General features: G+C 41.7%; 1 protein-coding gene across 2 annotated transcripts in view; it reads right to left on the bottom strand.

Annotated features, from left to right (window-relative positions):
* The window catches only part of CYYR1 (cysteine and tyrosine rich 1), a 92,266-nt gene extending 79,514 nt beyond the window's left edge, over positions 1-12,752 (bottom strand). The window contains exons 1-2 of one of the 2 annotated variants that reach the window (XM_038386752.2): positions 12,477-12,752; positions 7,160-7,262 (exon numbers count right to left, since the gene is read on the bottom strand). In XM_038386752.2, coding sequence (XP_038242680.1) covers positions 7,160-7,262; positions 12,477-12,546 — 173 coding nt within the window. In that variant the 5' untranslated portion in view covers positions 12,547-12,752. The remainder of the gene's footprint in view (positions 1-7,159; positions 7,263-12,476) is intronic. The other variant, XM_043509036.1, reaches the window with a different exon arrangement.
* Between the last annotated feature and the right edge of the window lie 3,938 nt (positions 12,753-16,690).

The following is a 16,690-nucleotide window of genomic DNA, read 5'->3' as shown; positions in this document are numbered from 1 at the left end:
AGATTCTGGGCCTCTGTAGGAGGTAGAAAAAAGGCAGAATTACCTCCCTTACAGAAAGAAGCAGTCTGGCAAAAAAAAATCAAAACTACTTTATAAATTGCTCAGCCAAAATAATCTAAAACAAAGACCATTTATAAAAGCTCACATGATTTATATGGCTAACTGACATTTTTTGTGGATAAAAAAAATATGACTGTCCCTCTGGTATTCTTTACATGAAATAAACTATATTAGAAGATAATGAAACTCTGTGGCTGCCGGATATAGATGTTAATTGCCAAAGGCCCCATTCTCCTTCCACAGAAGTCAATATCCAGTATATTACTTGAAACATATTATACTCAAGTGCAACAGCATTAACAGTACACCTACCATATAGCAATTTTGAAAGCATTATTACAAAGCTGACATTTTATTTCATTCCTGGAAATATGCATAGTCAGGATTAAATTTTAGTCAATAAGATTATGTCTCCAAAAAAGAATGTGTAAGGATGTGAAATACTGCTTCTTGTGTCAGAAACATATGGTGTTATTGTTGTCATAAAACTGTAGAGAATGAAAGCCACAACTTTTCATTTTTGACTGTGATTTCATTCTCCTACTGTCCATTTGAATTACATATTTCACATGGTATACATAAGCAGCCGCAAGAAGACACAAATGAGAGCTGAATTGTGATTCTGTAGCCCTCTTTCAGAATTTCAGCTTACGATAACGAGTCTTAGGAATTAGTACAAAGTACAGGGTAGGAGCCACATTGTTAGCAAGAAGCTTTCTATTTCTGGTTAGTCACAATACGGTTAAGACTAAATGGCTCAGAGATACGAGAGATATTATTAAATTGTTTCACTGCAGTTCCTCTTAGGTTAGGACTACGCAGCATAATCTAGCACAGTGATATTCAGACTGACTTCACAAGCAGCTCTTTAATGTTTCTTCTGCGGCTCTTTGCATCACATGAAATTAAAACACTGTGTGATTATGAACCAGTCAGGATGCTTTCACTGTCTTATTAACTAATTGTAGTTGATAAAATAATAATACTTGGAGGCAGTCATTTTGCTGTGAGAATAATATATATCTGTATGTATAAAAATAGTAAATGAAACAATGAATTCACACGACTGTGGCTCTTTTGGAGTAATGTTGATTGCTAATTTAGCTCCCAAATCACTGATCTAGAATATTGCAATTTAGGAGAAACATTTAGGCTTTAAGGCTATTAAGGCTTTTGACAGTGAACACAGAGACAGTCTCTGGAACATTATGGCTTACTATGGAACACTAGCAAAAATACCTGGAATAATCAAAGACACATATGAGAACGCTAACTGCACAGACAGATAGTGATAACATAACCTAAATGTTTGCAGAGACAACTGGAGTAAGGCAAGGGTGTATTATGTCCCACGGCTGTTTGCACTGGTCTTTGACGGCATCATGAGGAAAAAGAAAAGGAGTACTTGTGGCACCTTAGAGACTAACAAATTTATTAGAGCATAAGCTTTCGTGAGCTACAGCTCACTTCATCGGATGCATTTGGTGGAAAAAACAGAGGAGAGATTTATATACACACACACACAGAGAACATGAAACAATGGGTTTATCATACACACTGTAAGGAGAGTGATCACTTAAGATAAGCCATCACCAACAGCAGGGGGGGGAAGGAGGAAAACCTTTCATGCTGACAAGCAGGTAGGCTAATTCCAGCAGTTAACAAGAATATCAGAGGAACAGTGGGGGGTGGGGTGGGAGGGAGAAATACCATGGGGAAATAGTTTTACTTTGTGTAATGACTCATCCATTCCCAGTCTCTATTCAAGCCTAAGTTAATTGTATCCAGTTTGCAAATTAATTCCAATTCAGCAGTCTCTCGTTGGAGTCTGTTTTTGAAGCTTTTTTGTTGAAGTATAGCCACTCTTAGGTCTGTGATCGAGTGACCAGAGAGATTGAAGTGTTCTCCAACTGGTTTTTGAATGTTATAATTCTTGACGTCTGATTTGTGTCCATTCATTCTTTTACGTAGAGACTGTCCAGTTTGGCCAATGTACATGGCAGAGGGGCATTGCTGGCACATGAAGTAACTGCAGAAGGCAACTGAGGAATTTTATGGACAAATGATAAAGTACAATTGAATGAATTTGTTTTTGCCAATGACAGTGTCTCGCTCAGTTCAACGCCTCACTTAACGGAAAAAAAGACCCTGTTTTTGGTAGAAATAGCAAAACAAGTTGGTTTGTTTATCAACAAGGGAAAGACAAAATATATGGCTATCAACGTTCCAAAAATCAACCATGCAAGTAAATGGAGAAACACAAGAATAAGTAAGTCACTTCACGTATCTAGGGAGTGAGATGTGCCGATGGTGACAATGTAATGAATATCGAAACAGCAAACTCTTTTAATAAATTTTAAAAGATTTGGAAAAGTAGAATGATCAGCACCGATACAAAAATACTAATTTTTAATACTAGCATCATTTGGTCTTTGTTCATGGAGCAGAGTCATGGAAACATGTAACAGCAATTGATAAGATGATCAATTTATTCCAAAATACATGCCTGTGGACAATTTTCAGAGTCCACTGGAAAAAGTTCATTATAGTATCAGAAATTCTAAGTAGAACACACCAACTTAAAGCACCGTATGGCAAGACGAAGACTACGGTCATATTTAGGGCACACTTTAAGGATGACACCTAACACAACTTCCATGTCAAGTGATAACATGGACACCCTCTGGAAAGCGAAGGACAGCATGATCTAGAAAAAGGTTACATAGCACAGAGAAAGAAACTAAATCCATCAACACACAGAAGCCAGAACAGACCAACACAAGACCAAAACAAATGGTGAAAACTGACTTATGCACCTGATGGTGCGGGAGAAGAAAGAAGGAAAGAAAAGAAAGGAAAGAAAATTTAGGAAGAATATTTAGTCTTGGCCCTCAACAGGGCTCTAAATAAATAGGAACAGATGGAAATAGCCTGTTGTCTCATAAGAATGCAGCTTTTGCCGGTGAGATGGTTTGAGAAAGATTATTTGCATTAGAGTAGCACTCAATATATATTACCTCTGAAGGGCTTTCAGATGATAGAGCCTGAGGAGTGGAAGGCTGAATTTGATACTCATTCTCTCTGTCACGATAGCACATAAAACTACTTCTAGTGCATTGAATTGATCTTTCCCACATATTTTTGGCATCTTTATACTAACTCCCAACACTCCACACAAGGGTCTTCAGACTCTACCCCCTTCACCTCATGTTTCAAACCCCACCACATCCACTCCCGCAGGGGAATCCTCCCATTGGAAACCAGAATTAAACTCAGATGTAAAGTTTTATAATTAAGTCCTTTAGGCTTGCAATAGGGTAGCCCTTATGCTTCTGAAATGTCACAAGCACAAAACTGTAATTGCCAGAAAATTGACATGTTATAATCAAATGTGCTTCTAGTCATGTGAACCACCTGAATATTAAAATTAAAACCTCTTTTAATCAGTGTATTTCAAGCAGACTGTAAAAAGTTTTACAGTATAGATGCAAATGTATCTCTTAGCCAACTGAGCATTTTAGAATTTATTTAAAATTTACAAAAAGAAAAGGAGTACCCGTGGCACCTTAGAGACTAACAAATTTATTAGAGCATAAGCTTTCGTGAGCTACAGCTCACTTCAGTGAGCTGTAGCTCACGAAAGCTTATGCTCTAATAAATTTGTTAGTCTCTAAGGTGCCACGGGTACTCCTTTTCTTTTTGCGAATACAGACTAACACGGCTGCTACTCTGAAACCATTTAAAATTTAGTTGCTGAGCATTATTATGAATTCTGAATTTCATTATATTTATTGTGAAGTACATAAACCTGGTCTCTGCCCATACTCCTAGTTTATCCAAGACATTCTGAATGTTCATGCACTTTTCCTTCATATCAACTGTTCACACAAAACCATGAATCAACTTAATATACATTTCTTATTCCAGGTCACTGATATCTGAAATGAACAAAATCCCTGTTCATCACAACCCTTGTTGAACTCAGTCAGTCACCTTCCTCATTTACAGACTGTTTCCAGTCAGAAGTAGCCTTTGCTTGATATCGCATATCTTACCGCTTATGCCATACTTTCTGCCACTATATATTTTTTTTCAAGTTCTGCAGCTTGGAGTATGCACAAAAATTTTATATTGAACATGTCTGCCTTTTTTCCTTCCGTTCTTTCTGTCCCTCTTCCTTCCTTCTTGCCACAAAACACAGCCCCCAGACAGTAACAAAAGTATTTTCCCCTGAAGTTCACTTAATACCTGTCAATTCACTAATCAGACTGCTACTTTCTCACCATTTCTTTTGGATTTGTTCAGAGTCCTCTTTTGCAAATCACAGATTTCTAAGGTTTTTATTTGCCCTGCATTCCATTTGGTTTTTGGTATCACTGGAGTGATGTATTGTATTTTTTAGTCCAAGCAGGACTCAAAATAATCAGTCCTTTACCAAAGGACTTTATAAACTTTGCAACAAAATACATCCCTTAAACTGCCCCTAGAAACAAAGGAGCCTGGACTGACGGCTATGCAGAGCTCGCTTTTAGATTTGTAAAGCCTGCAGTGCCCCTTCTCACTAATTCTGAAGCCTTGAACATCGATGACAATCTCAGCTTTCATTTTCTTGTCTACTTTTTAAGTAGACATTTCCACCTCTTTCTTTTGTGAAAATATCCCTGAGAGTATAAACTGATCACTAGGGTTAAACCTTTGCCAGTGACTTTCCTAAATACCCAAGGAATTAATTACCCAGGAGTGGTATATGGGGACACAAACCCACACAATCAAGTACTTCCGTTTTTTGGAGAACCTAGGTCTGGTCAAATGACAGTTGTCAAAAAATTATTTGGCTTATTTCACACCATTTTGTGACTAAGTTATGCAACATTTTGCCCCATTATTCACCCAGCTCTGGGAAGATGCCAGACCCACTGAGAGCTGTGGGTGCAACTAAGGCTGAGGGTGCTACCTAAAATGCTACTGATGGCATAGGATTTAATAATGCAATCTCCCCCAGACAGTCAGTTGCAACTGAGACAGCTCCATTGTAAGCACTCAGCATGGCCTCAGGCTACAAAGAGGGACAGCTCAATAAAATAAGAGACTGACTGGTGTAATGGACTGTAGAAACTTCACCAGTCTAACCCTGGCTGTGACACTACCTAGTTCCCTGTGTGGGCTCAGTCAAGTCACTTAATCTATCTTAAACTGTCCTTCTCTGTTGGCATTTATAGTGGTCTCATCAGTACTGATATCTTAGCATTTGTAAAAACTGGAATAATGTACATGCCTACTTCACAGAAATGCTGTGACGATTAGTGTTTGCAATGTTCTGTCAAGCGGTAAAATTCATCCAAATGCACACAAAATCCTCCACTGGCCAGCAACTCCCAGGTCTCAGACTTATTTAGATAACTGTCCATTGCAAAACTGTTTATTACACAGATTGGAAACAATGCATAAACACCAAGGAAAGCAGGTCGGCTCTACCTCCTGCAGCTGAAGGTGCTGTGACCTGAAGTCTTCCTCCTATCCCCGCCCTTTATATAAAAGGGGTCTAATTTTTCAGGTTGCTAAGGAATCATTTTGTTAACCCGCCCCAAATCCCTGTGCTGAGCACTGTTACCAGGGAGGGCAAAATTGGTTAGGTTTGTGGGGCAGTGGAAGATTAAAATCGTTCTTCAGGCCCACCCAACGATGATACGGTTGTCTCTGATTTGATATCGCTTGCTAACATTCCCACCACTCTATGCAAGACATACAGACTTGAGCTGGAATAGGGATCTCAGAAACAACAACCCCTCTCTCTCTCTCTCTCTCTCTCTCTCTCTCTCTCTCTGTTAAAAAATGAGGAAACATCCTTAGAATGAGTTTTTATTACATAGAAAAGAAAATTAAATTGGAACATTTTATCCCCTGGGTGGAAGCAAGAACCTATTTTAATTCTCAGACAATACCAGGAAATCTTGAATACGTGCTCTCCTATTTCCAGAGGAATACAAGATTCTGACACTCTATTGTTAGATTATTTACTTTTGTCTAAAAAATTTCTAGATTGGTCCAAAGGCCTTGGATAAATTAAGATAATATCAATATGCCTGCTCCTTCAAAGCATGATGAAGTACGCTGAATGGAACACTGATATACTCCCCATGTTCTAGGGCCAAAACAGAAGAATTTTTTTTAAGCATGATATACGTCTCTTTGCTACTCTGGTTTTGATCAAGAATATGTAACAAACAATTGTCACAGTTTGCATTCTGAAAGTTAAATAGAAACTATTGATGCAATTGCTAAAACACAATTTGCAGTGCAATTTATCACAGAATACCATTATATGTTTTAACATTTGCTTTGTTCTGATGCACATGTGGAACACTTACTGGCTATCACTACATTTAGTCACTGAGCCTACAATTAGACATGCTAGTGCAGACCCATACACCTACAAGAAACCATACTGATTTCAAACAGGGCTGCACTTGGGGACAATGATCTGCATTAGTGGATTTAATAACAGGATTGGGATCTGTTTTGATACATGCATGTTGAATGGAGAATTTAACCCTTGCATTTCTTTTGGTATGGGTATATCCTTGTTTCCCCTCCATCAGCAGCCATTGTTTTTACACATATCACAATGTGCAACACACACTATGTGTTGTTGAATGTGAAAAGACCAGCAGACCCTAATCTGAAATGTTTACAATGAATTCTAACTAAAGACAAAACACCAGTTTTCAAAAGCATGAACAAATGACAAGCGCTCAGAACAGGAAGATCAAATTTACAATAATCTAGCCCACTTATCAAATGCCTTTGTTCTGGTCTGTCCTCAGCTTGAATAAATCAGTGTGGCTCCAATGATCACAGAGAATTAATTTACACAAGCTGATGATCTAGCCAAATCTATTGACATGAATACATGCTTTCAAAGTATACAACACTTGGATTTCAGGGAACCATTAAGGGTTTTTATTCTGGAAATATTTATAACGTTATTAGCAGGAAACAATCTTGAAATGTTTATTGCCAAACAGTTTTCAGTAACTGAAATTTACTGCAAGCCACGAATACAGGGCATCAATTTTCTCAAGAAAGTGACAATACTTACGAAAGGACATTCCCAATATAGGCATAATACGAGCAGCAGTAGGGGGTAGTCCCATCACAGCAGTAAGCTTTGCAGTCATTGTCACACTGAGCAAGACAATCTTCTGCAGAATAAAAATAACAATGCATTCTCAATAGTAAAAAAAAACTATATAGCACCGCTTTAAAGAAGATGCACTGTAGCAGCTTTTTGCATTGAATCAGTCACTGATAGGACTTCACTTGAGGTTTGATCTGACTCTGCAATCCGAACTCCAGCAGAATTCCAACTGGCTTGAAGAGTACATCTTCAGATGCCACTGTATATCTGTATTTTTCAGTTTGGCTATATGGGCTCTCTCCCTCTGTTTTTTAAAAAAGAATTTCAAATTTCCAGCAGCGGAAACCCATTGTCTTAAGGCACCATCTGCTAGCTAAGAACAATTGAAGCACAGTGCACTTTGACTCTTCCCCCACTAACCCTGTCTCCAATTCATCTGCTGTATTAGAGGCTGCAAGCAGGGTAGTGTAGGAGCTGGCTATGCCATCATAGAACACCTTTGTGCCAGGGGAATGCCTAGCGAGAAGGGTACAACCACTTTTGCCCTCACCCCCCCAGTCTTTTAATGTGTCATTTTCTGTCAAATTTGACAGAATAATCAAACTGTAAAAAGAAATATAATCAAAAGGTTAGCAACCAAAGAATGAATATCCATATATTGAAGAAAGAGAAAAGATTTTCACTAGCAGTGGTTTTGTTATTGTTTTTAAAGAAACAAACCAGTCCTCCTAAGTAAAAGCCACAATCCAAAGTTCAGGTTCTTCTCTGAAAAAGTAGCTCTGTAAAACTGTTATTGCAGTGTTCCATGTTTATTGCATCTCACAGATTTCCAGTGCAATTTTGTTAAGTTTACACATCAAGATGTTTTTCTAACTGTCATAAACCCAACCTGGGCTCTGAGAGTCTGCTTGGGTTCTTTCCATCTTGTAGGTCATTAGCTCCAGTAATAAAGAGTTAACAAGCCAAATTAATTCCTTAGTTAAACACATGCAGCCCCATTGAGGGCTTAATTGGAAGACAATGGATTTGCACAAGTGCAATTGAGGGTTTTATTTGGAGACTTTTGCCCCTATGCAACTACAAATTAAGCCCTTGTTCACATTTCTGCATTAGTTTTCAGTGGGGCTTCTCCTGTCAGTAAGGTCAGGCCCCATATGCTTCAGAGCCTTGCTTCCTCACAATAATCAACATAGCAAAGGAAGTGGAAGAATCATACACGTTCATCTACATGGCTACAGCAATCACTGCCTCCTGGTTTTACTGGTGCTGGGTCACCTAGCTGATAAGGAGGGATTTAAAAATCTTGCAGTGATCATTTAGGGGGAGTGAGTGAGTGCAAGCTACTTTAATTTTTGGCAGCATTAGAGAGACTTAAAATGGGCATGATTTCCTTTTTGAGAAAAAATAACGAGGAGTCCTTGTGGCACCTTAGAGACTAAAATTTATTTGGGCATAAGCTTTCGTGGGCTAGAACCCACTTCATCAGATGCATGGAGTGAAAATACAGGAGGAAGTATAAATACATGAAAGGATGGGGGTTGCTTTACCAAGTGTGAGGTCAGTCTAATGAGATAAATCAATTAACAGCAGGATACCGAGGAAAAAACTTTTGATGGGTAAGAGAATGGCCCATTACAGACAGTTGACAAGAAGGTGTGAGTAACAGCAGGGGAAAATTAGTATGGGGGAAATTAGGTTTTGTAATGACCCAACCACTCCCAGTCTTTATTCAGGCCTAATTTGATGGTGTCCAGTTTGCAAATTAATTCCAGTTCTGCAGTTTCACATTAGAGTCTGCTTTTGTAGGGTTGTTTTTTTTTTTTTTGAAGAATTGCCACTTTTAGGTCTGTAAGTGAGTGACCAAAGAGACTGAAGTGTTCTCCAACTGGTTTTTGAATGTTACAATTCTTGACATCTGATTTGTGTCCATTTATTCTTTTACATAGAGACTGTCCAGTTTGAACAATGTACATGGCAGAGGGGCATTGCTGGCACATGATGGCAAAGATCACATTGGTAGATGCGCAGGTGAACGAGCCTCTGATAGTGTGGTTGATGTGATTAGGCCCTATGATGGTGTCCCCTGAATAGATATGTGGACACAGTTGGCAACGGGATTTGTAACAGGATTTGGTTCCTGGGTTGGTATTTTTGTTGTGTGGGGTATAGTTACTGGTGAGTATTTGCTTCAGGTTGGGGGGCTGTCTGTAAGCGAGGAATCCCGTAGAAATGTCCTGTACACACTTCTTATTCGAAGAATGTAGATGATCAATTATTTGATCAAACACCACAAATGAAACAAATCATCAACTTAAATTATCAACAATAATGAAACTTCCCCAAAAGTGGCAAAAGTTATCAGCCAACACATAAGATAGTCTTGTGTGAAAGAACAGTGCTATGCTTAATTTTTAAGTGTACAAACCACAGAATCTTGGTAGCTTCTGATTGATAATTGTACTGTCAATTTTAAAGTTACTGAGTCAGGAAAGCACTTAAGCATGTGCTTAACTTTATCCATATCCTTAAATCCCAAAGAGTACTGTCTTGAATAGGGATTCTTTCCTGATTTGATGCCTCAGTACTTTTCTAATGAGGGCAATATGAGGTAAATTAGTCCCCTTGGGCTAAACTCAGACCCACTTTAAGTGGCAGCTACTCCATTGTAATCATGGGATTTGTATAGCATTTTTTTTTTAAATAAAGTCTCCCACCATTGCAGCGCCTCCTCCCTGTATGGCAGTGGTGGGCAACCTGCAGCCCGTCAGGGTAAGCCCCTGGCAGGCCGCCAGACATTTTGTTTACATTTGCACAGCTGCCCACAGCTCCTCGTGGCCACGGTTTGCCATTCCCGGCCAATGGGAGCTGCGGGAAGTGGTGTGGGCCGCAGGGACATTCTGGACACCATTTCCCGCAGCTTTCATTGGCCAGGAATGACAAACTGCAGCACCGGGAGCTGCGGACAGCCGTGCAAATGTAAACAAACTGTCTGGTGGCCTGCCAGCCAATTACCCTGATGGGCCACAGGTTGCCCACCACTGCCATAAGGCAATGGCAGACAAAGGACTGGTTTTCTTGTTTTGTTTTTTTAAAACCTATCATGTCATGTACACCTCCTCTGTGTAAATTTACATGGCAGGTGGTAAAAATGCTGACACCTGTCTGCAATAGCACTGCCAATGTGTTTCCACTTGTGGTACTGCAACTGTTGAAGGACTGCAAAAGAGACTCATACAGATACAACCATGGAGCTACGGATGCTTACACCTGGTCTGAGTTTGGACTGAACACAGACAACAATTTCCTGAGGTTCCAAGTTTTATTTAATTGCAATTAATATTAAAAGGTTAAATGCACATCCACTTCAGTCTACAGTACAAATAGCTCATTATCTACTGTAATAAAATGAGAGAAACAGGATAAAGTGAAAAGAAAAGAAGTACTTGTGGCATCTTAGAGACTAACAAATTTATCTGAGTATAAGCTTTCATGAACTACAGCTCACTTCATCTCTCAGGTGCCACAAGTCCTCCTTTTCTTTTTGCAGATACAGACTAACACGGCTGCTACTCTGAAACCTGTCATTAGGATAAAGTGAATAATCACACTGTCCCCTTCGGTAGGCAGAGCCTGAATAATGGCTATTAGAAGTGCTTAATTGAAACTCAAACTTTTAGTCCTGGGACTGACCTTGCTACCATTAAAGTCAGTAGGAGCTTTACCATTCATTTCAGTGAGAGCAGAACTAGGAAGAGAAGGTAAAATATTGATTTGCTCTGTTGGAGTGTGACTATCCGAAGTAAAAAGAAAAGGAGTACTCGTGGCACCTTAGAGACGAACAAATTGATTTGAGCATAAGCTTTCATGGGCTACAGCTCACTTCATCGGATGCATTCCTTCTAACAAATTTATTTGAGCATAAGCTTTCCTGAGCTACAGTTCACTTCATCGAATGCATCCGATGAAGTGAGCTGTAGCCCATGAAAGCTTATGCTCAAATCAATTTGTTCGTCTCTAAGGTGCCACGAGTACTCCTTTTCTTTTTGCGAACACAGACCAACACGGCTGCTACTCTGAAACCTATCCAAAGTAAAGGCCCACGTCTGCTGCCCAGATTTAAGCAGGTGCAGGAGAGGGTCCTACAACATGAGCATGTTGCATAGTGGAGGATGTTTGGAGAAGTTTTTATTATTATTGTTTTGCTTTAGTTCGATTAGTTTTAAAGATTATTAACTGTGACTGTTATCAATTTAAAACCCAACAAAGTAAAGACAAAGGGAATTGTTCCCAGGAGCAGATGACAGAGCTAGGGGAAACGTGCCCCTACTTTATTTACTCTAACTATCGGCAATTTTAAAGCGAATCATAGCAGTTTCCTCTGCAGGTAATCCAGGGGAAACAGCTCGGCCTGGGGAGAAAGAAAAGCTTCCTGCATTCAGAGTCGCTGAGTAAAACGGGGTTAAGCAATTCCACAGTCACTGCAAAAAGAAAAGGAGTACTTGTGGCACCTTAGAGACTAACACATTTATTAGAGCATAAGCTTTCGTGAGCTACAGCTCACTTCATCGGATGCATTTGGTGGAAAAAACAGAGGAGAGATTGATATACACACACACAGAGAACATGAAACAATGGGTTTATCATACACACTGTAAGGAGAGTGATCACTTAAGATAAGCCATCACCAACAGCATTGTTTCATGTTCTCTGTGTGTGTGTATATAAATCTCTCCTCTGTTTTTTCCACCAAATGCATCCGATGAAGTGAGCTGTAGCTCACGAAAGCTTATGCTCTAATAAATGCGTTAGTCTCTAAGGTGCCACAAGTCCTCCTTTTCTTTTTGCGAATACAGACTAACACGGCTGCTACTCTGAAACCTGTGATTACACAGTCACTGCAGCACGTTTGCCAGACAAGCCCCTTCCTTGTTCTGAAAAGGGCGGGGCCGAGTCCCGGGGGCGGGGGGGCCGCCCTGCGTCCGAGGCAGACGGCCCTGCTTACGCCGGGGCCGGACACGCGCCACCTGGCCAGAGGGGAATCCCGCTGAAGCGCCCCAGGCGCCGGGGACTCCCCCGTGGCTCTCCGCCTCGGGCCCGAGGCGTTCCGCGGGCTTTCGCCGGAGACTGACAAGCCCCAGCAGGCGGCCAGGGGGAGAGCAGAGCAGCGGCGGCAGGATGCGCGCGGTGCAGCCCCGGCCTGCCCGCTTCTCCGCACCGCTGTGCCGCGGGCTCCGCCCGCCGCCCCCCGACACCTCCGCCCCGCGCCTTCCCCACCGACCTGCGAGGACCAAGAGCAGCAGCAGCTTGGGAAGCAAGTCTCCTTGGCCGCCCCGCTCCGGTGCGTCCATGCAAGCGGGCTGCGGACGGACAGCGCGACCGCTCCTCCCCCGCTGCGGGGCGGCGCTGGGCCCCGCGGGAAAGCAAAGGGCGCAGCCGGGGCTGGGGGGACTGAGCGGCCGCGTGCGCGCCTGCGCCCGCCCAGCAGCGGGGCCCGGCCCGGCCCGGCCCGGCCCGGCCCTGTGGAGCGCTGCCGCCGCCCGGGCCTCTCCCGCCCCCTTCGCCTGCCGGGCCGGGGCTCCCGTTTCAGCTCGGTGGCTGGCACTGACGTGTGTACGGAGGCAGCGTGTCTGCCCGTGCGCCCTGGCTCTTCCGCGCCCGAAGGGGGGCGTCCACACACCGAAGCGAGCCGAGGGTTTTAGGAGCCGAGCTTCGCACAGCGCCCTGCGAAGTCACGGCACGGACACGCCATACCGAGCAGCTGTCGTTGCTGATGTGCCTGCACGGGCGGCGGGGAGCCGCTGAGAGCACCCCGCCGCCCAGCCCGCCGCATTCCTCTCACTAGGCGTGGGGGGCGACAGCGCCTTTCCTCCTGGGCGGCTGCTCATACAGTTCTTCAGCTGGTGCCACAATAGCTTGGTGGGGTTCACATCGGGCGCTCTGAAGGCAGCAGTTGTACATTAGGTGGAATACGCAGCACAGCCCCCACGAAGCAGTGCGCTAGGCTGGGACTTGATAGAAATCTCACACCTTACATGACAGCAGATGCACCTGTCACTTGAAGGAAGTCCAAGCACAGTAGTGAGCTGTAGCTCACGAAAGCTTATGCTCTAATAAATTTGTTAGTCTCTAAGGCGCCACAAGTCCTCCTTTTCTTTTTGTGAATGCAGACTAACACGGCTGCTACTCTGAAACCAGTTTAGCCCCAGACTCTCACTACCTACAGCAGAAACTGGATGCTTTGGGTCAATTGGGAGGATAATTTGTGAAACGTAACAAATTACTAAATGTAGATCCTGTAAATCACAGCACCCACAGCTGCTGGGTGCTGGTGTGTATATCTTTTTGTTAATTGTTTTGTACCTGCTGAATGGAGCAACTACAAGAAAAACATCCATCCATCCCTTTTACTCTATGCACACTCAAACAGCTGTACTTAATTGTTTAGAACATATAGGAATGGCCTATTATCAGATATGTATTCCTATTGTTTGTTGCTTACCTCTCTGCTCTGGCTTTAGGTCACACTAGCTTCGAAAAGCAGGAGTTACCTGGAGGGTTTTAGGAGTTGCCATTGGCATTTGCAAACACAGACCTCCCTCCTGGACTGACATTGTTGCAATACATATGATGAACCAAAGCCAACTGTGGCATGTAATTACCTAATTTGTGGTTAGGGTTTTTGTTTGTTTATATAATGATAGAGAGAGTACACTGATAAAGTTTGCAGCCAATACCAAATTGGGAGGGGTTGCAAATGCTTTGGAGGATAGGATTAAAATTCAAAATGATGTGGACAAACTGGTCTAGAAATGGTCTGAAGTAAATAGGACAAAATTCAATCAGGATCAATGCAAAGTACTCCACTTAGGAAGGAACAATCAGTTGCACACATACAAAATGGGAAAGAACTGCACAGAAAGGAGTACTGCGGAAAGGGATGTGAGGGTCATAGTGGATCACAAACTAAATACAAGCTAACAGTGTAACACTGTTGCAAGACGGCTGCATGGCTCTGCTAATTAGGTGAGTGCCCCTCCATTCTGTCATGTGCAGCTGCCCAGGCGCATATCTTTGAAGGAACTATCTGTGGACCACCTGAATGGAGCTTGCGGACCACGCTTTGAGAACCTCTGGTCTAAATAATACTTAGTCCTTCCACGAACACAAGGGACTGGACTGGATGACCTCTTGAGGTCCCTTCCAGTCCTACGATTCTGTCATCATCTACCATAAAAGCCATAGTTTAATTTTTGGCACCAGTCCTGCTCCCATTGATGTCAATAGAAGCAGGATCAGACCTTTGAGTGGTGAATGGCTTGTGCGCATTCTACTGTAGGCGTTTGGATAATGGTTGTATTTGTACCTGCTTTTTATTTATTTATTTTTAAATCAGACATAGTATTCAAATCTGATTTTTCTGGATCTACTGGAACTAGACTGCCTATTTTGCTTGCAGCCACATGGGCAGAATCAACATATGGAAAAGTGAATATAAAACAATGTCCACTGTAATGTTTTTTCACTACACCTAAAAAACTTTTCAAACATGATTACAGGGCTGTGTACTTATTACACAGTTTGTGGACATATTTATATTAAGAGAAACTAAAAAACTATATTACCTGAGGAAAATTATAGCATGGTTTTACCGATTGTAGATGATATTTAAAAAATCACTGTTGATATTGAATAAGAAAATTGTTCTACAATGAAGCTAGAAACAATATCTTCAAAGTATTTGTCAAGTATGAATCCTACAACCATATATAAATATTACAGTTAACCTTGTTCAAGAATTAATGGGGATAGGGTCCGGAGGCCAAAATGTTTAGCCTATGACCTCAAAGAAACAACCACCCACCAGTCTGTCTTTGTAATGAGTTATATGCCAAGAAATGCACTTTGAAATATTAAAGAATGCACACACAAAAATGAGAACAATCCACAGGTGTTTTTGTTCATAAAAGGCCTGTTGTACATACATCTGTTGGTGGCTAGGAGAGGGAGGACTTGGGGAAGAGAGAGGGATTTTAGGACTTTTTGGGAATATGTTACTTCCCCTCCTCAAAAAAACCACAAAACGTTTACATCCCTAAGGCAAACAAACACACAACCCACACCCCAACAAAAACACTTTGCAAACCTGTGGCTTTGTCCACCATTCATTTATTAGCATGTGTTTTATTTGCGTTAGAAATTAACCATTAAAACAAGCCTCTTTTCCTTTATGTTCTTGATTACCATGCAGCATCTCACTTGAGTTAAAGGCTGGAAACAGCTGAACGGTGATTTAAATTATAGTGATTTACAGACCAAGTGAGTGCAACTTCATCAAATTCAATAGGGTTGCACCTGTTTACTATGTCTGAATTTGGCCTCCTGGCCAACATTTGTGCCTCAATAATCTGATAGTTTATCTTTAATCCATTAAATAAATCATTTAGTTTTATCAACAGATACATTGCTTTCACATTTGCTATCTCTGCTATCAGATTGATGAGATTCAGATCTCATACATAAAAAACTGGAGAATCTGCTGATTCTTCTAGAGTTATTTTTAAATTAATCTGCATCTACAACAATAATGTCAAAATACTTTCATTAGCATTTATTTTCTTCTTCTCAGGTTTTGTCTTTTGACTCCTTTCCTGATTCCCTTTAATCTCATTGCTGCTTGTGCTAAATCACTCTTCAGTATACCCTAACTGAAATGGGGTAAACTCCCTGGGTGGCTCTTACTATGACCTGGCTTCTGGCCTAGCCAGGAGGCAGGGCCTTGGGGGGTGGAGGGAAGAGGACGAACAGGGGTAGAGGCACAGTTCCGGCGCTGGTGGTCCCCAAATTGGCCAGGATCCCTGGGCATGGGCCCCGTAGGTCCATGTGTTAATTCACCAGTGTGTATAACCTAAATAAGATTAGCATTAAACTCATAGTCATGAAGATGCTTATTAACAAACATTTCCAGAAGTTTTCCCAATCACAGACAGCATCCCCTGACAGCAAAATCATGTTACCTGAAATGGTTTTCAATAAATGATCTTGAAAACCATTTCAGCATTGGAGAAATTTTGTAAAGTGAACAAGTCCCCTAGTGCTAGCCATCGGGGATATTCTGAAGAGATAGTCCCTCTCCCACTGTGTTAATGTCTTGAAACTCACTTTAATCAGGTCTGGCTCTCTTTAGCTGAATCAGCAGTTTAGAAATAGTAATGACCTTAGGTAGAGTACAAAAGGCAGCATCCAGGACAATGAATGGAGAGGGAGGTAGAAAGGTTATGAGGACAGTCTCTGGAAGTGGTCAGTATTGTACCAGATGATTCAGCTGTAAAACTCCCATAATGGATAATTACACAGTAACATGCCCCTAGGGGATGCTTCATCCTAAACCCAGGCAGTTAGTGGTTGGCTGGCTTGTGCCCTGAAACATGAGGGTTGATACCCCTTATATGTATTTACTTAGTCGGTAGTGGAACTACAGATATTACTCTTACA

This window comes from Dermochelys coriacea, chromosome 1, assembly GCF_009764565.3.
Source record: "Dermochelys coriacea isolate rDerCor1 chromosome 1, rDerCor1.pri.v4, whole genome shotgun sequence".
Taxonomy (NCBI): domain Eukaryota; kingdom Metazoa; phylum Chordata; order Testudines; family Dermochelyidae; genus Dermochelys; species Dermochelys coriacea.
The sequence above is the reverse complement of the archived record's forward strand: the minus strand, read 5'-3'. Positions and strand labels throughout refer to the sequence as shown.